At 36.4% G+C, this 22804-nt stretch overlaps 1 protein-coding gene across 3 annotated transcripts in view; it reads right to left on the reverse strand.

Moving 5' to 3' along the window:
* Positions 1 to 2102: 2102 nt before the first annotated feature.
* The window catches only part of HACE1 (HECT domain and ankyrin repeat containing E3 ubiquitin protein ligase 1), a 53885-nt gene continuing 33183 nt past the window's right edge, over positions 2103 to 22804 (reverse strand). For all 3 annotated transcript variants that reach the window (XM_037391373.1, XM_037391372.1, XM_037391374.1), the window contains 10 exons: positions 21298 to 21409; positions 21109 to 21206; positions 20828 to 20915; positions 19569 to 19718; positions 14552 to 14748; positions 9738 to 9869; positions 8919 to 9017; positions 8562 to 8632; positions 3454 to 3567; positions 2103 to 3020 (listed from right to left, as the gene is read on the reverse strand). In XM_037391373.1, the coding sequence (XP_037247270.1) occupies positions 2918 to 3020; positions 3454 to 3567; positions 8562 to 8632; positions 8919 to 9017; positions 9738 to 9869; positions 14552 to 14748; positions 19569 to 19718; positions 20828 to 20915; positions 21109 to 21206; positions 21298 to 21409 (1164 nt within the window). In that variant the 3' untranslated portion in view covers positions 2103 to 2917. The remainder of the gene's footprint in view (positions 3021 to 3453; positions 3568 to 8561; positions 8633 to 8918; positions 9018 to 9737; positions 9870 to 14551; positions 14749 to 19568; positions 19719 to 20827; positions 20916 to 21108; positions 21207 to 21297; positions 21410 to 22804) is intronic.

Raw genomic sequence — 22804 nt, forward strand, 5'->3', positions numbered from 1 at the left:
CTCAACAGGCTTTTCACACCCCGTTGCTAATAGGGCACAGGTGTCCTAAAAACGGTCTTTCAATGCAATAACTAAATTCTGCTAACTTCACATGGTCAGCCGCAGCAGGCAGTACTGTTTAGTGTTTCAGCAGGGGGAAAAAAACCTGTTCAAAACAAGCAGTAATAAGGTTGCTGTTATACCAAGAGTCCAGTACCAAGAACCCTATTCCCGTCTTCTACATATTTTCATCTTGGTTTTTATTACAGGAGTATTTTAAAAGGATTTCATTCTGACAATTCTGACACAATGGTGGGAGTATTTAGTACAAATATTACAAGAAATACTGTAAGATACTTGATATGAGACATGACTAACAGTGGCATAGGGGAGGAAGGAGTAATCTACTTCACCAGTTGGGAAGCTGTAACAGGCAGATCTGTCATAGGAAACTGTTGAGAACATTAAACTCTGCACCCTTGTCACATTTCAAAACCAGTTGCTGAGCATTTTAGGAACGGTGTTTGAGACCAAATTCAGCTTGTTGATACTTACGTCACAATATAGTACAGGAGTGCAGAGACAAAAAATATGACTCTTATTTCCCTTCATTCAGCCTCACAGCATGACATGTTTTGGACACTATGCAGGAGTACACAAGGTTTCAGCCTCCTGCAAACTGCTGTGTATTACAGTGAAACAGAACAAGTGAAATGAAAAAACAGGTTACAGACTGCGTAGCAGTCAATAAACAACAGTATTTATAGTAAAACCCTCAGATAAAAGACAAAAAACCCAGTTTACATGAAGAAAACAAACACAGAATTCCTGACAAACAACTTGCATTGCTCAAAACAGTGTCCTGCTATCCATCCACCTTACAGAGGCACAGAAAGAAATAAACTATATAGCCAGGAAACCACGCACAGCCCAACCACACAGAAAAGCAAAGTACTTTTGCTAACTGAAGGATGCAAGATAACTGGGATTCAATGCTAACAACACACACCCCATCTCAAAATCTAACCTATCTAAATAGTCTAAGCTTCCCAGAGCATGCCAGAAAGGAACAGCATCTCTCCACTGACTAAGGAACAGTCTAACCAGCTTTCACTGGATTGCCCTGCTGGTATTCTCCTTCCACTGCAGTCACAGAGACCGCAAAAGAATTTAAACCAACATTTATGCATACATGTACACAAGCAGAACCAGTAAGGAAATAATGTGCCTTATGTGTAAAGCTTAAACCAAAGGAAAATTACTGCGGCCCCACTGAATCACATGGTCCACAGATTTCTCTCTCACCCCCCCAGAGACGTTATGTATACTTTAGATTAAAATAACTAACATCTGAAAAAAACAGCACTAAGTAAGCAGCCTAGACAGATTAGCTGGTGAACTCAGGCTACACAAGTACTAGCACTTAGTGTAGTAAAACATGAACGGATCATTAGCAAACAGTTTCTGCTGAGGATCTGAACCTTAAAACTCATATTTGGGGGGTTTGCCATGTCTGAACTCATTTACTAACACTTCAGATCACCACTTCATTTAGGTCTTGCAGACTTAATTAGATGTTCATCCATTAATATCTGGCACTTTTTTTGATCATATTTTTCTGTTTAGTTTCACCTGGAGAGAATCCAGTTTGCTTATTCATTAAAGCAAAAGCATGACAAGCAGGGATAACCAGATGAATTAAAAAAAAAAAAAAAACCAAACAAAAAAACCCCACCTACAACCAAAAAAACACTCCTAGTCTGAACCAAAATAATAATGTAAAACTACCCTAGGGCTCTTAGTCCATTGTATACCACAACATGTGCAGCAACTTATCAAGAACACATGCTGATGAGCCACTGCTGTGTATTTCTACATATTGAGTAACATATAATAATGTTATAAAAATTTAGACATGAAATTCTAATTATTATAGTCTTGTCAGTTCACCTCAATAAGCTCAAGTTCTTTCCTTGTGCATTTGCTTATGTCTATCCATACCACTTTGACAATGCCTTCTCAAATGCTGCTTCCATGACAATTTAATTACAGTAAGATGAATAAAATCCTGGGGATGAAAGAATAAACCACTCACAAAGACACAAAAACTTGTCACATTCAGATTCTGGTTAAAATATTAAAATTTAGTAATACCTTTTGAACATACAATTATGTCAAGGAAAGAGTAAAGGCATTCAAACAATAGCTATAGATCTTAAATAATATTTACAAATTCTAAACTGCAAGTTGACTATAAAGTCACAAATACTTTAAATATTTAGTAGAATATAGTGTAAATTCTAATATAAATTAGATATCAACTTCATCAGTTATTTTTTCCAGTGGTAACAGTCTAATCTTTATATACTATATACATTCAAATACTAAAAAGTTATAAAATTTCATTTCTGTTGCTATGCAAAGAAATGGAAAATACTTCACCTCTGTCTTACTGTACAATATCCCAATTGAACTTTCTATATTGTTCTCTGCAAAAATAAATGGCACTTTCACATGCAACAAGGCATAAAGTACAAGCCTGTCCATTAGCAGTATGCCATCTGAGTGCAAAGTAAACTAAAACACAAATGTCATTCAACCACATAGTTCAAAATCAAAAGTAAACTGTGGAAACAGATTCTGACAAACTTTCTGATTCAGACTGAAGTAATAATGAAAAGCATGTAAACTAATCTCCCACATAGATCTGTAATTTTAAAAAATGAAAGTACAGCATACCAAGAGGTTTGGCATGACAGTATCAAAGTTACTTTGACAACACAGAATGGAGGAAAAGTTGATGATCCTGTATGAATTCTGAAGCCCAGCCCTGCGAATGGGCTGCAGCATCTAAGTTGTTTTTCTATTGACAGTTTCCAAAATTACTTCTGCCACTCGGAATTGCACATCAGTAGTCAGATGAGTTTTCTAGACTTCATCATGCCATTGTGTAACCGTAGCTTCCGCAGTGCAATGCCACAAGCAGCCTGTCCTTGAGGATTTCCTTACTTGGGTATTCAGGTAACTTGAGCATGTTGATACTGAAAAAAAAAAAACCAAAAAAAGCACCACATCACAGCTCAGCAAGAAACCCAACAGTAAAGACTTCTGATTGAAAGCCCAGAAGATTTCACAGTTATGGAAGAAAACAAACCTGTGCTGCATTACAATACCATTGAACATTCAAATATACTGTAGGAAATTTAGGGGTTTTTTCGCTTCACTAAATTGTAATACAATTATTTAACTTGAATATTCCTTAATTAATCCTACTGCCTTTAAATAAGCAAAACAAAGGAGTAAACAATAAGCAAACAATGTAACATCATCTATTGTATAGCAAATACTCCACAAACTAACTGAAATTTTTTTTGGCCTTTTAATGAACATGGTCAAAAGTACAAATCTTTTGAATGCAACTGACATGAGATAGCCCCCATTTTTAAGATACTTCAAAGAGACTAGTTTGCATACCATGTGCTTGATGTTGGCAAAAGATTTGCAGTATATGGCACAGCAGCAATTGTAAAATTTTGTAGTCCGCTGCCACCCATTATATGGGCAAAGCCACCATGAGGCACCCTGGAACTGAGAAAATTCACAGAAATTAGACCATTACAAGAATGTCATAAGCCAAAAAAATATAATCTTTACACTGCAAATCTCTCTCACTGCTAGTAATTAGTTACCAATACTTTTATCAAGCTCCCCTGTTCTTACCCTTATCAAAATTCTCATTTTTAAATGCTTTTAATTACAATATTGAACAACACATTCGTCCATTAACATTAGGCATCAAATTGTTTGAATGATAATAATTCCATTTGCAAGAAGAATTCATTTCAACCACCAGTTTTTATAACAGAACATTATCTCAGTTTAGGCAAACGTCTACGGTTATTTATATTTACAGTTTAAGAAATGCTACATCACAAAAAAGTTCATTCTCTGATTATTATCCATGGCACAACTGGCCAGTGTCCTTGACAAGTCTTTTCATTTACTACTTCAAATCAGTATTTCAATTAACTAATAAAACCATTACATCAGTCACGTGACCCATAGCAAAATCAGAACACACTAAAAACAAGTCACTAGCTTCTTCAGGAATGTATTCTCACTTAATCATGTTAACTCTTTTTTTTTTTCCTTTTATCAATGTATTATTCAAAGATTACTCAAGATGTAAATGGATAATAGCCCTGGAGTCTTCAGAGTCCCTCCCTATAATTTTGAACTAACAGAGGCAAAGAGAACAAATTCAGATATTTTTATAACATCAACTTAAGCTGGTATGTGTGTCACAATTTAACAAGCTCTCAGAGAAAAAAAAAAAATCATAAAACTATAATGAAAGAATAAGGACTAAAGAAGTTGAATGTGAGCCAGCAATGCATCCTTGCATCAAAGGCGGCCAGCAGACTCTTGAACTGCATCAGAAAGAAGGTCAACAGTAGGTCAGGGGAGGTGACCCTTTCCCTGTACTCTGTGAGAAACACCTGGAGTCCAGCTCCAAGCTCCCCACTATAGCAGGGACAGGGACACACTGCAGCAACTTAAGCAAAGGGCCACAAAGATGGTAAGGGATTGAAGCACCCGACACAAGAGGAGAGCGAGCTGGGACTGTTCAGCCTGGAGAAGAGAAGGCTCAGCAGAATCTGATGTATATGTATATAAATACCTGAAAAGAAGAACAGGTAAAATGGAGGATCCAGTGGTGCCCAGCGACAGGACAGGAGGCAACAGGCACAAATTTAAATCCAGAAAGTTTCATTTGAACATGATAAAAACTTTTTTACTGTAAGGTGGTCAAACACTGGAACAAGTTGCCCTGAGAAGCTGAGGGGTCAGCACTCACAGACACAGTCAAAATCTGTCTGGACAAGACTTTGAGCATCCGAGCTCTAGCTGACCCTGCTCTGAGCATGGGTTGGACTAGACAATCTCCAGATGTCCCTTCCAACCTCAGCTATTCTGTGATTTTGTAACTAGCAAAGAAAGAATCTGATAAAACAAAATAAACCTTCCATAAAAATATATAACAGCTGTTAAATGCTAGATTACAGGTACTTACATTAAAAACAATGCTCCCACATTCACAAAATCAAAGTGACTGTAAAAACCAGGAGCAAGAATAGAAAAGAAAAATGAATGTCTCAGCTCACAGTAAAACTACTTGGCAAAAACGCAAAGGAGTAGGGGGTGCTACTGACAAATTTTAAGGACCTGCGACAGAGCTCAAAATACTACTTTTCAGACATACATTTAAAGGCCAGTTATAGTATCCATTGTAGTGATCCGTTATCACGTAACGTAATGACAGCAAAGTTGGGCATGTAGTTTTAGCACTGGTATATAAGGCAACTACTACGGAGGGAAGCACTGATTATTTGCAGCATACTATTTCTGACATACAATTGGAAATGTGCTCACAATTCCACAGTTCAGAGCAATTGTAAAAGATTTTACAGTGATACTCTTTCATACCATGGTTTTGGCTCGCATTTCTAATACAGCGCCATTTCTCCTGCAGTGACCCTTTTTTTCCCCCCTCAATTGCACATTCAAATCAGCAATAAAACACAGGCCTAACTGTTGAACATTTCTCATTCAGTCCACAATTAGCTAAAAATTTTTACGATTTAACTTACTAAACCTTAATACAATGTTTTTCAGGTCAAAACTGTATAGTATGATCAGAGCTTTAAACATTTAAAAGCAACAGATGGCTGCCAACTCATGCCTCCAAGAATCAGGTTTCTTTCCAAGCAAAACACTGAGAATATAGAAAAGAAAGCCTTCCAAGTATGTGCGAGTAAGATCACAGTATCTTACCTCTCCTACTGCGTCTGCAATAGCCTTCAGCGAGAGCAACAATATGATTTCATAGCTTTGGAAACTTCAACACTATTAAAATGTTTAAGTTTACATCTGAATCCTAACTTTTCTAGCTGTTTTTCCCACTTACAGATTTCACATAAATTCACTTGAAATGAAAAGAGTGTAGAAGAGATACTTTAAGCCAGTTTCCTTATCTTTTACTTTTAAAAGTAGTCACATATATCTATCACATTTATCAAATATGCTGAATTTCCCTTAAAACAGCATATAGCTTATTACTCAACAGAAACTATGGTCCCCTAAGTCAAACAGCAATCCCAATACATGCAGAATACCAATAAAGTAAAATTTATCATGACAAGCTGTCAACGCTTCCCTCCAACTGTTAACTAAAGAAAAAAAAAAAAAATCAAAAGTTGCCAGTGGATAATTACCAATAATTTAGCCAAATACTATTATAAAAACCAAACTAATGGGGGGGGGGTGGGGGTGTGGGTGTGGTATGTGTGTTTCTGTGTGTGTGTGTAAAGCATGCAGAATTGCCATTTTAACCAGCTGTCAGCAGAGGGAAAAGTAGATAGTGCACAAATACATGTTTTAGATCCTCAACATGAGGCACAAGAATATTTAGGCTTTTTCTTGAGTGTGCTAAGCCCTCCAAACACACAGATTCTGCTACTGAAACATTGCTCAAATTACTTTTCTGTTAAAAGATGTCTCAAAATTGGTATTAAGAATGAATGCATGATATCTCCACTGAAACTACCAAAGCAAGACATTACATTGAAGAGAAAAAGGTGTAAAAACAAGGGAAGACAATAAAAGACAAAGTTTAAGAAATACTTAGAGATGTCAGAGGAATGCTGAAGATGTAATCATAAAAGTTACTTTCATTTAAATTGCTAAATTAATTTCATAGTCTTTGATTGGAAAGAAAGAATAGTACCACTTCACACACACAATAAAAATCAAATGAATATGCAGAATAAATTAAAGGGAAACGGAAAAAACAATGACAATTTTTAAGGCAGCCTTCTCACCAGTACACACAGAAACAAATTCTTCACTAAGGAGATGTGATGCCAGAAAAAGATCACAGTTTGACATCAGGTATACTTTTAGTGTAAAATTTTACTCAAGATACTGGCCTTTACTTACTCGCATTTTAGCTCATAGACAATCCAGCATCTAAATCCTCCCGTGCCCAGAAACTAGAACTGTCTGGGGATTTCTGTGTAAAAACACCAGCTGCATACCACTATTAGAAATAGCTTTCATAAGTTAATTTTTTATGGAAAAATATACTTATTACATTTCAATCACTGAAGAAAAGGCACAATGGGTTCCTCCTATATTGATACAGAAAAAAACCTAAGCAATTTGGTTTTAAATTCCAGCCCAGAGTTCTAAAGACATACCAAAAATTTCTTTCCTACTTACACAGAATGAGTAAGAACAAGTCAGTATGTGATTTGTGACTGAAATGAACAGTGCTCAAGCACATATTAATCACACAACATAATTGTTTATTTGATAGAAAGCATCCCTTTGAATCCAGGTTATCCCAAATGCCATGAAAATAGTGAATGCCCCTTCGCTATCATTTGGAATGTTTTAAGAAGCATTTGAAACATGATCTCACATCTTAAAGATCCTTATCTGCCATCTAAATTTAGAAATGGACTAGTCCACTAAAAATGAAAGACCAGCAGCTGGCATGCAACATATGTGCAGTTAGAACTGCAGGACTCATTTCTGCAGAGGACAAAAAGAAAAGACTGATGTTCACAGAACCAGCTTCTTAAATTGTCTGTGATCCCTGGAAACAATGAAATTCATAATAAATCAAGTGAAACTACTAGAATTTGAAGACCGTGCCATTTGATGAGACAGCTGTGACTCTTGAGATTCCTTGGTATAAAAGACAAGGTTTGATGATCTTAATTTGTATTTTACCATTGCTTAACCACAAAACTCACAAATGGTCAACTACTCTACTAATCCTACAGCGTGAGAGTATGAAGGGAACATCACATTAAAACAACAGTGCGATCTCTACCTGCCACCAGAAAAAGACATGGATTACACAGCTCAGGTGTCACACATGTCTATGGATTCATGTTGCAAAATGTCTGTACACACAAACTCGTCAGCTCACTCAGCTCACGGGCATTTATTGCTCAAAACCTTCCCCATGGCCCCCAAACTAATAAAGGAAATAAAAGTAGCTTTCCCTGAAGAACAACTAGAATTTAGGACAGAAATCCTATACAAAGCAAACAGTCTTGCATAAGGTTATGTCTTCACTTGATCTTAACACACTGCACTAATGTTAAATTCACCTCAGCTTTAGGAGAAGGATGTTCTGTTTACACTCAGTGAAGTGATACCTAGTCATCTCATATATTAAAGCCCGTATTGATTACTGGAGCAGCCAAGAGCCACATAAATATGCAACAGAAAGAAGAATATAAAGCATACTTAAATTTACCACTGCCTCATTAAAAATTGCCTCGGACAACAACAAAGGCCTCTTGCAAAGTTTAATAAATACGTAATCAATCATTTTGCTGGCAGTACAGGCAGCAAAAGTATTAACACATACTTTGTCTACTTTGATCAACATATAGAACACTGAAGTATGCAAAAGTTTCTAATTAGGTGATCTTGTAATACAAAGCCTCTTGACTAATTTCAGGGTACCCAGACAATATATTTATTGCTACAGAAGAGTTTCTCACCTGCCAGTAACAAACTGTAATAGTAATACTCTTTCTTCCTGAGTTAGTTCTTCCACAACATCCCAGAACCACTAAGTAAAAAAAAAAGTTAGTTTGTATTTTGCAGTAAATACTTATAGTACTTCAAAAAGTAATGGTAAAACAGTAAACAGAATGTCTGTGTGTTTGCTACTTAAATCATGGAATTTTTCATATCAAATTCACACATAAGTCACTTAATGTAGGAATATAGTATAAAAAGAATTCCACAAATTCCAGCCAAATAAGCTTCCATAAACACATACAGAAAATGACAACAAAAGCACCTTTTTTTTTAATAAAACGCAATAGTCTACATTATTTAAAAAATAATTTTACCTGAATAACTTGGTCTCCTCTCTCATAGCCACTGGTGTATTCTGTATTTTTTAACCAGTCATTCACATCAATTTCTGGCATACCAGACAACAAAAGCTCCTTCAGAGGAAGCATACAGACTGCAATTAATCCTCCTGAATATTATTATTATAAATTATTATAATCATTGATTTCAAATGTTTCTGCTATTTTAAAAAGTAATGCTTTAAGAAATATAAAAATTACAATGCTTTTTCTGCTTAGTTGCAGCCTTAAAGAACCTATAATTAATTTTACACAAGAAGATCCTTGAATTCAGGTAACTTTATATGATCTTTTTAAGAACACAGCATCAAGAGAAATTATTGCCAAAGAACATGTAAGAAAAAAGCTCTGATTTCTGCTATAACTTGAAACAAAATTTGAGATGTGTTGGTTACAGAAGATCAAACCACCACTTAAAAAAAATTTACTGGAATTTGATTCTGTGACTCAGAAAAAGTAAAGACAATAGCATCTCCTTACTATTAAAGGACTTCTGTCCTCCTGAAAGAAAATATGAAAAGGCTTAAAAGGCCAAAACATCCTGATCCCATTTTGAAACTATAATTTAAGACATCTCTGGTATGTGAAGTTACCACATTCCAGAAAGACGGTAATTCTACGTAATTAGGATAAGCAGAAATACAGTCTTGAGATCCTCACTGACAGATTCCCTGGAAGAAAAACCAAAGTGAAAGACACAAAATGTTTATTTTGTGGGTATTGAGCTTTACTTCTACGCTACTGATGAAGTATGTTGAACAAAGTATTTTTAAAAGTATAGGCATTTCTGCTTACCAGTTCATATTCATCAAAAAGCTGGATCAAAGATGGTGGAATGAACATATGGAAGCCTTGTAAAAAGGCATTTATCTGAGGCTGAATGGCTCTTGTCATTCTAAGCTCTGTGACAAGTTGGACATACTCAGCCTGCAATATAGAAAAGAACACTAAGATACACAATAGCAAAAATTCACAGTGCTCACGCAGACTCACACACACACACACAAATGCAATCCTCAATACATTACAAATCTCATCTACTCTGTTAAGAGTCCCTATGCACTTCCCATCCACAGAAGCAACCCAAAGTAATTTAGAAGACCCCTCAGAGTTCAGAGCCCCTTCTGTTCTTTCCCCTTCCTTCCTTCCAAAGGTAATTCCCAAACAGAAGTGTTTAAATCAAAACACAAACCAGTCAAAAAACAGGGACTTGGATTAAGATAAAGGAAGTGAATAAAACTTGGTTTGCCGTGCCTGCATCTATATACAACTGCCACTGTGATCATCTAAGCACATAAACAAGGCAATATTTATAGAGAAAAGTATTCTATCAAGCAATCTGACATAACTCAGGAAAAAGTTAATTCTGAAAGAATATTTGTGAGCCAAAAAGCTTTCTTGCTTTCCGCCTAACTCTGGACATCTAACAGAATATATGACTTATGCTTGCAAGCTTTGTTATCTTAATGACAGTAACAATTTCAATTTTTTAAAAGAAAGTCTTGAAAGTCTCCTCAGTTTTTAAAAAGGAAAAAAGAAACAGAAAAGCATTCACATCATAACCATGTGAACAGACAATATCATAGTTTGCATGCTTTAGAATTTTCGGGGCTCCTTCCCCTTTAAAAGATGCCAGTTAGAAAAGGAATCTGCCAGAACTTCGCTTTTGTTGAAAACACAAAATCCTAGGAAGTGGTTAACTGAGGAAGGGTTTTGAATGAGGCCAACAGAAGTGCCTACAGTAAAAGCATATAAACATGTTTCATCTACCCTGTCAAAACTACACAAGTCTAATAAAGTTTCTTTACTTAAGAGATTCCTACTTGAGAACAAAAATTTATCTCTAGATAACTTAAGGTATTCAGTTTTAAAGTAACACTTTGACTTCCTAATCATGATTCTTAATAATGAAATATATTTCCCAATGAAACCATCTCAACTACCACTTTCTTTTCAAGACAATAATCTTACAAAAGTACTACATTTTTAACTCTAAAATAAATTACCTTTAACTTTTAGGTTCTGAACCTGCACAAAAGCAACAAAGCATTCTTTCTTTCCTCCCATACAGAATGAAATATGAAACATTTCAAAATAGAAGAGTATTTTTCAAAGGCAGTTCTTTACATTCACAGAAGTATAGAGGGGTTGTCATGTGCTTTGCAGTTGGAAGATATTTTTAAATGCATTACCACCATTTCATTAGAGTGAGAAGACAACTCATTTGTGAACTGCTCTGAAGAGGAGGAACATTACCTAATCATACCTTCAACTGCAGAGCTATTCGCAAAAATCTAGTTTCAATCTAGTAATCTCCCTAGGTTGTTTCTACTGTCAATGGAACTGAAGACACCTTTCTTCTCTAAGGAATTAGAGGGGCAGCCAAAGGAGATTACCCAAACTAGACAAAAGCCAGCCTCTGTGAATAGATCTTATAACCTCTAGGAAGAAATCAGAAACTTCACCAATACCAGGATTAGAAGTAGCATTAACACCGGTCTTCGATGATCGGAAACACTTGTTCTGCAACTCTCAAAGTTGCTGTGACATAAATTAGGCTATTCAGAAAACAAGGTTGTAGAGGAAAAAAAAAAATTCACATCAAGTCTAAAAAACTCCATTATAAACAATAAGACAAACACTTATTTTCTGCATTACAAAAATATTTACGTTGAATACTTTCATTATGAGAAGGAGTAGTTGCTGTGCTTTAGGTGTAACAATAAATGCTTTAAATAGCCTGGAACAGCTGAGCATCCTGGCACTGGCACATGCTGAAAGACCTGTACCACAGACTGTACATAATACATGTCAGTAAAAAAACTGGTCAATTTGTTTTTCTCTCCATTCACTTTGTTTACATTTTATTCCCTCTCAGAAGCTTTAGGAGCACGTTACAAACAGAAATATCTACATAGCTTCAGATGTACATATGCATTTCTACATAGTGCATAAACGGTACAATGCAGCTTTCTTTTAAGAGGGGAGATTTGACTGAACACACAAGATGGGCATCACAAATACAATGACAAGGTCTAGTCTGGATGAGGGGTTGTTCTATATTTTCCTTTGAGGTAGACAAAGTAGTGATCATGCTTCCCCGATTTCACAATCCCGTATACTGTTGAGACAAAGATCAATGTTCATTATGATGTTCAGATTCAAAGAGCAGCTCCGTTCTAAAGCTGTTTGAAAAAAATACATAATTTTTTTACAGCCAAACAGCATAGCCAGTTCAGACAGACAAGTCCTTGGGGGACAGAGAAAGCCACTGGATTGTGAAGATTTGTATCATGTTTTTAAAATAACATACAGTCAAACTTTGCCTAGTTCTAATTTTATTTTTTTCCTAAAAACTAAATAAAAACCTGCAAAATATAGACAGCAAAAACCAAAGATAAATGCGTAGCATGGACACTGGACAAAGCCTGACTTTTTCCCTTTGTCATTACCCTGACAAAAGACAGCTGAACCACTACTGTTACTGATACTTCAGTTGGCACTACACAGATGCTCCATTTGCAAGACCAGACCACTTTCATTGTATGGCCCCACAGCCATTCACCATTAACAGCTGATATAAAAAAAAAAGAAAAAAAAACAAACATGCCCTTGTTCAAAGAAAACAATTTTACAAATAGCTACTACTACTGCTCTTCAACGGAGCATTTACTCTTTAATTTTGGTTTTCAATAAGAGGGAGACAGATTCTTTGGGTGGTTTCTGTGGGGCTGTGTTTCGGTTTTTACACGGGTGGGGGGTTTTGTAGGTTTTTTGGTTTGTTTGGTTGGGTTTTTTAAGGAATAAAGATTCACTCATTTCATTTTTTAAAAAATACTATCCTTTAAACAGGTAATCTGCTAGTGTGCATACACAGCAAATCCCTTTAGATGCTGAATTTTCTTCTTCCAGAGGTATAGAAAATACAATGAGTTTTAAACAGTTTTAAATCTTTTATTCCTCAGGTAAAGGCCGGGGGTGGGGGGGCGGGAGATAACTCTTGCAGGGAAAAAAAAAGATACTCTATAAAGTAAAGCAGTCACTTTCCTGTTTAATCTGCTAGAACTTCCAAGCTAAAACATACTGCAAAACCACATCATGTTAAAGAAATTGGGAAAAATCCCCAAACACCACTAAAACACAGATCTACAATTTTCAACAATTTGGTTTGCCACTGTCAAAATTGGTGAACAAGAGACAGTGCCATGTTACAGATGTTTTCTGACTTCACATTTTGCAGTTTCAAATTCAAAAATCAATTTAACAGTTTCAAAGCTACCACAACTGTCATCTGATTCTTACCACCTTTCAAATAAAAGCTATACAAACTCTCATCCCCTCCTGCCACAGTTGAGGAGGGCTGAAGAGCTAGAATAGATGCCTCTGTTGTACACACGTCCAACCACTCTTTTCAGTGTGCTCCAAGTCAGAAGTCAACAGAGCGATTTAAGCGACTAACAGGTAGCAATGTGGGCAAACTTCTAATTTCATGTTAACTGGTAATAGTTTTTAAATGGTTTTATGAAACCACAATTTACAACAAGCACATCTATTTTATATATTGAGAAGCTGAGCCTACCCAGAAACAAGAATCACCACCCTTGCTTTCCCTGATAAAGAAATTAATCATCCACTGCCTTCGCTATTAGACTTTCTATCTGTATTCTTTCATGAATTACTGTATTGCAGGAAACAGTGCAGAATCAGGCTAATATGCATACACGTTACTGAAATGACACTCTGCCTTAACGAAAATAAGGATTAAGCATGCAAAAATCCAGTGCCAATTGCTCCAACACAAACTAGAATTGTTAGAACAAATGCTGACACCACGTGGTCACTTACCAGTACAGCAGCTGTCTACACAACTGGTAAAGCTGAATAAACACTGCACAGAACAACTTAGGCTAGCTCAACACAAATGAACATCACGAAACAAAGCAGATATAAGGATCGAAAGAGTCAATGATACAAAAATTTGCAGGTCTACTCATGACACTCCTGCAGTTACTCAAAACTATCTAGTTGGAAACTGCAGAATTCAATCAGACTGATAACTACCTTAATTTCTCGATCAATTTCGAAGTCTGGCTGCATTTTTCCATATTTGCCTTTGAACTAATGCTGCACAGAATTCAGGGACCTTCCAAGCTGTTATATTACATTTTAAAAGGTAGATTATTTCCATACTCACCACATGACTTGCAAATGGCTGAAAAAGCTTCCTGCAGCCTTTCGCTCTGTCAATTATTTGTATGATAAAGTAGAGCAGTCCTGTGCCATAGACTGCACTAGCAGGCAGCACACTTTGCAACATTACCTACAATTTTACTTTTAGCAATTGCTACTGTTTAACCTTCCTGGTTAAAGTTGATCCTATTTTCCTTCCAAAAGTTCTGTCACAGAAAGAAGAACCTCAAACCTGAACACTTACAAAGACTTTAAATAGTACTATAACATGCTAAGCTAGGATAAGAAAGAAGAGTGTTGGCAACTCTTTTGTGTATTTCCTTCAAAACAGGTATACCATTTATGCTTCCAGTTATCCAGAAAGTCAGTCCAATTGCTTTTCTTATACTATCAACTTCTAAATAAACCTGTATACTCACCTTGTTTTCCTGTGTAACAAGTATACTTGCACCCCCTGGCTTCAATGGCACTTCTTCCATTGCTCCAAACACATCAGTCTCAACAGAGAAGGTCAGCTCTAAACCCAGATCACTGATATCATTATCTAAAATCCACTGCAAATTCTTTGCATACTCTGGATCAATAGATGCTACATCCTGATAATTTACAGGTATACCTAGAAAAAATAGAGACAAAACCCCTCAAATGAATAGGATAAAGCAAAAAGCAGTCCAAATCAATATATGGTAGAAGATTGCCCTCTAGAGAGAAACCAGAATAATGCACTAATAGGAAAAGGGAAAAAGGGATTCACCATTACTCTCTAGAGCAGACCTGTACTTACTACATTTTAAAAGTATTAAAGAATCAAGCTTCTTTATGTTTCTTTATGTTTCTTCACAGTGAAGCAAATGGCATACCACTTGAGCAACAAGAATTTGCACAATTTTAGCTCACTAATAGATTTCAGTAAAAGCTTCTAACCATACAGAACACACAATGTTAAAGGAATTTCCTAAAAAAATCTTGGCATCTTCTACGTAACTTTTAGAAACCCAAATATCATATCTCTCTATAATAATATCTTTTCCCCCATAAAATTATTTGGGGGGGGGGGGGGGTGTGTTAGAGGTGATAGTGTAGAGAAAAAAAAAAACACACATAACCTTTCTGTACTTAACTTCTGCTTTTCAGTTTTCTTCTTTTTAATCATGTTTGCTATGAGACCTACTATATGGCTGAAAAAATTATTTCTAGGAATTTTACATTTTCAAACTCAACTTACAAGTCATTTAGAAGCATGAAGAAGAGAGCTGCTATAAGTCTGACTTCTATCCAATATAGAAACTGTTTATTTACAGTCCCTTCACAGACATGGCGCTCAAAGCAAATTTCAGCAAATGTGTCGAGAACAAGGTGACCCTGAGTTTGCACAAGAGAACTACCCTATTCACTACACAAGAAAGCAAATTACAATTACTTTAACTGTCATGACAGATTCTTTACCTCTACCAAGACACATAAATACCTGAGAGAAGGGGCAGGGGGTGAGGATGGTAGCAGGTTTGGAGAACTGTAAGTTATCAAGAAGTACTCTCTTTGCTTCCTCTTCTGTGCATTGTGATGTGTCACAAGGGTGCCCATTAGTAGAAGTCTTAGCATACTATGAACTGCAGTACCCCAGAGAGTAACACAGAATTCATAGGTCAGCAGCCAGTGCAAACATGTTGCAGCATTTCCCTGGAAGGGCTGACCAGCACTGAAACGGTGTGTACACAAACCGTAAGGCATTGTTTTTCTAATAAAATAAAGGAACACTCCAGTTCGAGAGGGACAGATAATTTACTAATGAATTTCCACTGTCATCTCTCAAAAAATACAACAAAGAAAATCTAACAGCTCTCCAGTAGTTTCTAGAGAACTTTCACTTTTGACAACTAGTAAGCATATGGGCATTTCAGATAAGAGATGTGGAAATAATGATGTCTCTGAGGGATATAAGCAAAACATGCGGGAAAAGAAGAACGAAAAGTAGGAATCAGAGACTCCTTCAGAGAAGAAACTGACCTGGAGCATTATGATGAGACTACACTCGTAGTCACCATGTTGTGAGACCAAAGCACTAAGCTCACTCATTTGCTTGACAGATACTAGTCAACAGCAGGCAGTTATAAAGTTATAAAGAAACTCTGTCAGATTTATCAAGACAAAATTTGAATCCCATTAAATACTACATATCTTTCTCTTGCTATATCCTTAAGGCACCTGTAGTTTGAAAAGGAAGAGAAATCTAACCTAGTATAATTGTGATAAACAGGTATTTCTGTGCAACACAACTTCAAAAAGATACTACAGGTAAGCTCTGAGAAAAAGAAAAATTCAGTACGTATTCAAGGATTTAAGGCTTCAACCTCAAAACACACTGACCCAGAAATTAATTTTCGCTTTTATTTATGCCATTTCAAGGAATATTTTCTATTATACTGAGAAAGAGGAGGCTTAACAGCAGATAGCACAGTGAGGAATTTATCTGCTATGTGTATTTGTGGGCTGGAGGTAGAAGTTTCCTTTTCCAAACAAAGTGGCTCCTTCGAAAAAATACACAGTAACTGGACAACAGTACTAGTGAAAGTATCTTCTCCCCTGTATAAGCAACAGGCAGACAGGAAGTTCGAAAAAAACAAACCTAAGAGACCTTATTAATTTCTGACTATATTTCTGCCTCAGTTCTACATCTGTAGTAAAGTGCAGCCCTAATAAACATGAAAACCTATGGTATATTTGATATCACGGCAAACCAAAATAATCATGCAAGCTACATATCTAACATATTATAAAGCACATTAGTTAAGTGATGACCCAGCTAACACACAAGTTGGTGATCTTTCCTTGCCTACCAGATACTGCAGAAAGATCTCAGTTCATCACAGTGAAAAAAGGTGATGCACCCACCTGAGTCTCAAAAGAATAGCCACATTTTTTCATACAGGTTTCAGCTTCTAATTAACACACTTCAACATCATGTCTGTTGACTAAAGAGAAGAGTTCCTTTGAAAGAGGCTCACACTGTTCCTCAGATACAGGAAGTCTTACCACAGAACTGGTGGATTCAGTGCGATCAACATGAAAGGCTACAGAAAACAAAGATCTGAGTGCACGGTGAGAAACCAAAGGAATGGAAACGGTCTCAGGCTTCCAAAGGTTTCATACTCCATTACTTAAGGCCTGACAAGTAGCTGAAGGGAATCTTAATGTCTGTAACTTAGTAACTTGTATTTGGCATGAACAACAGTTGGCATAACCGACAGCTGAACCCAAAACAAAAATAAAATAAAAACCCCTCAGGAACATCTGCTGCTGTGCAACTCTGGTTCCTTAGACAAGAAAGGAGGAGATGCACACAGCCAAGGGAAAAAGCCTTGGAAAGGTTTAAATAAATACACTGTGAGGCAGAAAAAGCAACTGCTTTGGGAAGCAGAAGTGTAACTTTTGCAGTTCTCTGTGTCTGATAAATAACAAGAAGTGATAAAAACCTGTTAACCTTTTGAACTTAAAGAACTTAAACATACACAAACCTCTAGAGAGTTCCAGGATGCCTGTTCAACAGAATTACTTTACTAAAAGGGACTGATGAGATCTTATTAACAGACTACTCTCACTGCTGTTTGATTCGCAATAGTTAAGCTAGCAAAATGGAAAAAAAAAGAAGGAAACAATAGGTCATCTTGTCAATTCAGAAACAAATAAATCCAGTACATAATCATAAGTCAAACTAGAAAAGAACCCAAATTCATCAGTAGTCATTTCAAAAAAAGGTGACAAGAGCAACACTTGACTATTCTCAAGGTGTCACTGAACAGCAGAAAAATAAGTTTTTCTCATTTGTGAATACATCACATGGAGATTAGCCTGTGAACATCATTCTGCTCACAGAGGAATCTCTTGATGCCAGAGGCCAACTCTTAAATCAGCACCAAGTTGTACCACACAAAGATATGTCTACTTTGGAACTGCTTTCCTATGTGAAGATCAATAATTAGGGAAGCCTGATGAGGCATTGCCAACATGGTGCTGCTTCAGACTGCCTGTCCTCTTGCCCAGTGAAGAGTCACTCTCTTGCAGCAGAAAGCAGTATTGAGGGAGAGACGTAAAATGCATCTCTTTGTCAAGATGACCTTGACTAAGATGATCAAGCCTCCACCAAATGGCAACAGTCTTCCCTGAACACTGTCAGGGAAGAGAAACAGTAAATCTGAAGTGAAGAGTTGTTATGTCCTGAACTCAGCAAACATCACAGAAAGAATAATTACAGAAAAACAGAACGAGGTGCAAACAATTCCTTGAAAACCTTGCTAAGTCTCAAAGTAAGGAGTGGTTCTTGAGGAAAATAAAACCTCTGATACTACGCTATCTTATATTTCCAAAGAGGATTAAAGAACAGTGCTTAAACTCAAAGGAAATTTTGCATGCAACAGCAAAGGTATTTATATACGTGGAGGAGTAACAGGAATGCAAAGGGAATCTACCATTCCATCACATCCGTCATGCAAGAGAAAAAGCTTTTCATGACAATGCAGAACAGGGGCATCATGTTCAGCAACCAAGAAGCACAAAGGTTCTCAAAGAGGAGCAGAGAAGAGCCCTAGACCACAGATACCACCAGGTAACAGCAGTCCTTCTCTATTAAAAAGAAAAGGTACATTTTCGTAAAGACTTCTGACCAATCCTCTTCAATGCTACAGTAAACATATGAATCAACACTCTTCAGGAAAGAGACAGGATGAACCTGCATTAGTTCTGAAACACTATTTCAGGAAATAGGTAGTATTTGCTGGAGTGAGTAGACAGGGAGCTTTCACAACAATATGGATTCACCTTGTTAAAACATTACACAACTGAAGAACTGCAGGCATAATAAAGAATGCCTGATAGATTTTTGCTGGAATTCATAAACATTATCAACTTTCTAAGTCCATCCTAAATTATGTATGGTATGATTATTTTCATTTCTCAATAATGACATTATGTGGCAAGACAGATGAACTTCACAACTGTGATGCAAAGAACTGCATATACCACAAAAACGATTGGTCGCACTAGTCTGCCTTTCAGACATTCCTAGTCAGCAACATTAAAGACAACTAAATTATATTATTATGTTTTAGACAGATTAATGATGCCTTCCTTGTTTTTCTTGGTTTTAATGTAAGATTCATTCGAAGACTAACTATTTGATTAAAAGTTGCTAACTATATAAAATTCCCACGTAGTTTTGCTAATGTATTTCTATATTTTGCAACTATAACAGTTCCTAAGAAAGGCTCAGACTGGACTAGCAATTACTGCCATATTATGTTGTGACTCTGATGTACATAAAAGATTAGCAATACATTAATTTCCAAGACTTGCTCACTTTTATCACACAAAGTAAAAAAGGAGAAAGTTTACTGCTCTGATGACTGTTATGACTCAAACAGGATTTTAATAAAATCATACCAAGAATATGTTTGTAGAATGACCTTGTGAAGTAGATGTTCACCAGCTGCCTGTGATTGAGAGCTAACCCCAGGATTTGGCCTGCAAAACGGAAGTAGTTCAAGTGGTCTGGATTTACAGAAGAGTTGCTGTTGGGCTGGAAAGTTGTTCCTATAAAACAAAAATATTATCACATTTCACGACTTTTTTTTTTCTCTTCAAGTGAAGTTTGTATTTATGATATACACTAAGCATTGACAACAGTGAAAGAGTTTATTTTGGGGTTCTAGAAGATTGTTTGGGGATATCTATTTGCACAAAAAAGATATCGGAAATAAACTACTAGAATGTAATGACATCCTATTATTGCAACCATACTGCTTAGCCATTCTCTAAGCACTCTGAAATAATCATCATCAACATAAGGGCAACCACGATCTGCTAAACTTGGCCATCCATCTTACTATATCGCTACGTGCACTTTTTGCTCACTGTAACGGGCCACGCTGCTGTCAACTTTGTGAACACGCTCAAAGAAAGGATCAGAATGCATCTACTTCCTTTCATCTGGTTCCAGCCAGATGCAGAAAGGAGACAGTCCAGGCCTGGTCTCCTTGGAAAAGACCGCCTCAAACAGACAGCCCTGAACTTTCCCTTTTAACTTTCAGGGACTAACCTATGCCTCTACTGTTGACTGAATTCCTTGCCACTTCCCACAGCTTTGTAAGGTAGAAAGCAAAACATTTATCACTGAGGATGATGTCAGATCTTTTATTGATAAAGATTTGCTTTATATGAAGCACCCAAAAGACATGTAGTCAAATACAAGATAGATCTGTGGAGATCAACATCTGGTTTTCCCACAAAAATTAACTGACTGAATTTGTAGGTTTCTAAAAGGAAATAAAGGAATACAACCACAGTTCCCTTACATATGCAGAAGAAAAACACTTTCTGTACTGCTCCCAGCAAGTTATGTCCCTCTACAACCAGGCAGAAATAGCATGGATTCATTAAAACAAACATCTCACCCTCCTCTTACAAAAGAGAGAACAAAATCAAGGAAACTTAAAAATAAGAAAAATATTTCATCTATAGTTATAAAAACCATACAACTAATAGATCACTTTTATATATATATAAAAGGTAAGTTCTATTAGTGTTGCTTTTAAGAAGTAACAATCTTATATTCTGAAACCAAGAGACTTTTCTCAGATTACAAAAATGCTTTTATAAAAGAAGACACCCTAAAAATTAGGAAAGAAAAGGCAAAGACATACCATCAGCTGACTGAGTAAATAATGCATAATCTGGGTTAACTATTTCACTGGATAAGATATCAAACCACTCACGCACCACACCCTGTCCCTGCACGTCAAAAGAATAAAACATATTAGCACATAGAACTTTTACTGCACAAACAGTTATGCTGGGTTATCACATATTTCTTAATAAAGTACAAAAGTTATTTTAAATTAGGATTTAGTTCAAAACAATACTTGTGAAAGAGAATATTTCCATATATAAATACTGTAAAGGAAAACCATGCAGTTTTACCCACCATGCCTTCTTCTCCATGAAATCTCACAGCAATCCCCTGCTTTAGTTTTGCACAATTTGCTTTAGACACAACTTCACAGCTGCTCCTAAAAATAGAATCTAAATACAAACCACCAATTAATTTTTTACCTTAATTCATTATATTTCAATGTACTTCAAAGATATACTAACTCCATTTTTAACACAATACCTCTGTGAACCAAAAGTATGTCATTTTCATTGACAGGCCTGTGCACCATGTCCGAATCTGGCTGCCCAGCATGCAGATGTTCATAGAACCATTCACAGCGATCTTTAAATGGCTACAAAACAAGGGGTAAACTGTATCATACAGATAAAATTCAACTGAACAATTCTTCTCTAATAAGCATGACTGGAAAATGGTTACGCGTACTTCTCAAGTTTTGAGATGTGCAGAGACCTACTTGGTGCTACCTCAATACACTACACAGTATTTTGGGAAGAGGAAAGGACTAGACATGCCCTTGAGTACTTGCTGAAGTCTGGTATGCAGAAAGGCTGGACCACCAGTTTTCCAGAAATAGCTATTGGGAGCTCACCACACAGGAGAAAAATAGCACAAAACTTCTCCCAGGGCAGGGGGGATCTAGATTAGAAGTCACTGGCTTCTGTAACACTACTTATTATCAACTGAACACAGAAGCACAAGTTATAAAAGCAAGTCCTATTTGTAGTAAAGTTCATCGGCAATAAAAAACAGCCCAAAGGATCCAAAAGCTTGCCAAAACAATTCCTAGGTGAGAAAGTCATAGCTTGCTTGACTCAGTATTTAGACTGACATTTTGCAGTTCTTCTGAGACAGATCTGACACAAGTATGGCCTCTCTCACATATTCGCAGCACGTAGTTTTAGTTATCTAACAATGTCAGTTCTCAGAGTCTCTTCATTATTTATACATAATGAATTTCAAAAACACACATTTCAACCAAAGAGTAAGTACACAACACACCTACACCATGCCCTAAAAATGAAAATGGATTATGAAAAACAATGTATATCTAAAACACAAAGGCACAGTAATGTCCACAGCTAAATAAAGCTTTTGGAACAGACCCTCCACAAATACTAGGCGGGGGAAGTGTTCTGGTTGGTTACAGGATTTTTACCTTTGTTTTCAGCAAATTCTGTCTCTGACTAAAATAGTTCAATGTAAGGAACCTTTCTAATAGAGAATAAAGAAAAGTAAACCAGTGTGCACTAAACAAATGAGTTCCAAATAACTCATTATTGCCCAAAGACCATCTTCATTTGTAATAGAACAAAACCACAGCTCTATCCCAGAGTTACATGTAGACAATCATAAGCTTTTAAAGATAAGTAATGAAAACATGGCAAACGCTCAACAGAGTGTTAGGTAAGGCAGCGGACTTTCACACGGGGGTTTGCTCGCTAATTTTTCCACTTAACTACACTAGTCTTCCCTAGAGTAACTCTTTAGTCTTGAATTCATGTCACATGCTAAACTGAGAAGTGAGTTTAGTTATGCAAGACATCAGGATTTTATTCAAAACAAAAAAAATCCAAACCAACAACAGGAACAGAGCAAAGGGCAACAAGACAACACGATGTTTCACTGAAGGAACTGCTGGTATTTAACTATAGCCAAATCAACTAATAGTGGTGTATATATGTTTGTCTCAAAACGTAAGTCAATTAAGGAAAAAAGCACAGCATTT

This window comes from Falco rusticolus, chromosome 6 (assembly GCF_015220075.1).
Source record: "Falco rusticolus isolate bFalRus1 chromosome 6, bFalRus1.pri, whole genome shotgun sequence".
Classification (NCBI taxonomy): Eukaryota; Metazoa; Chordata; class Aves; order Falconiformes; family Falconidae; genus Falco; species Falco rusticolus.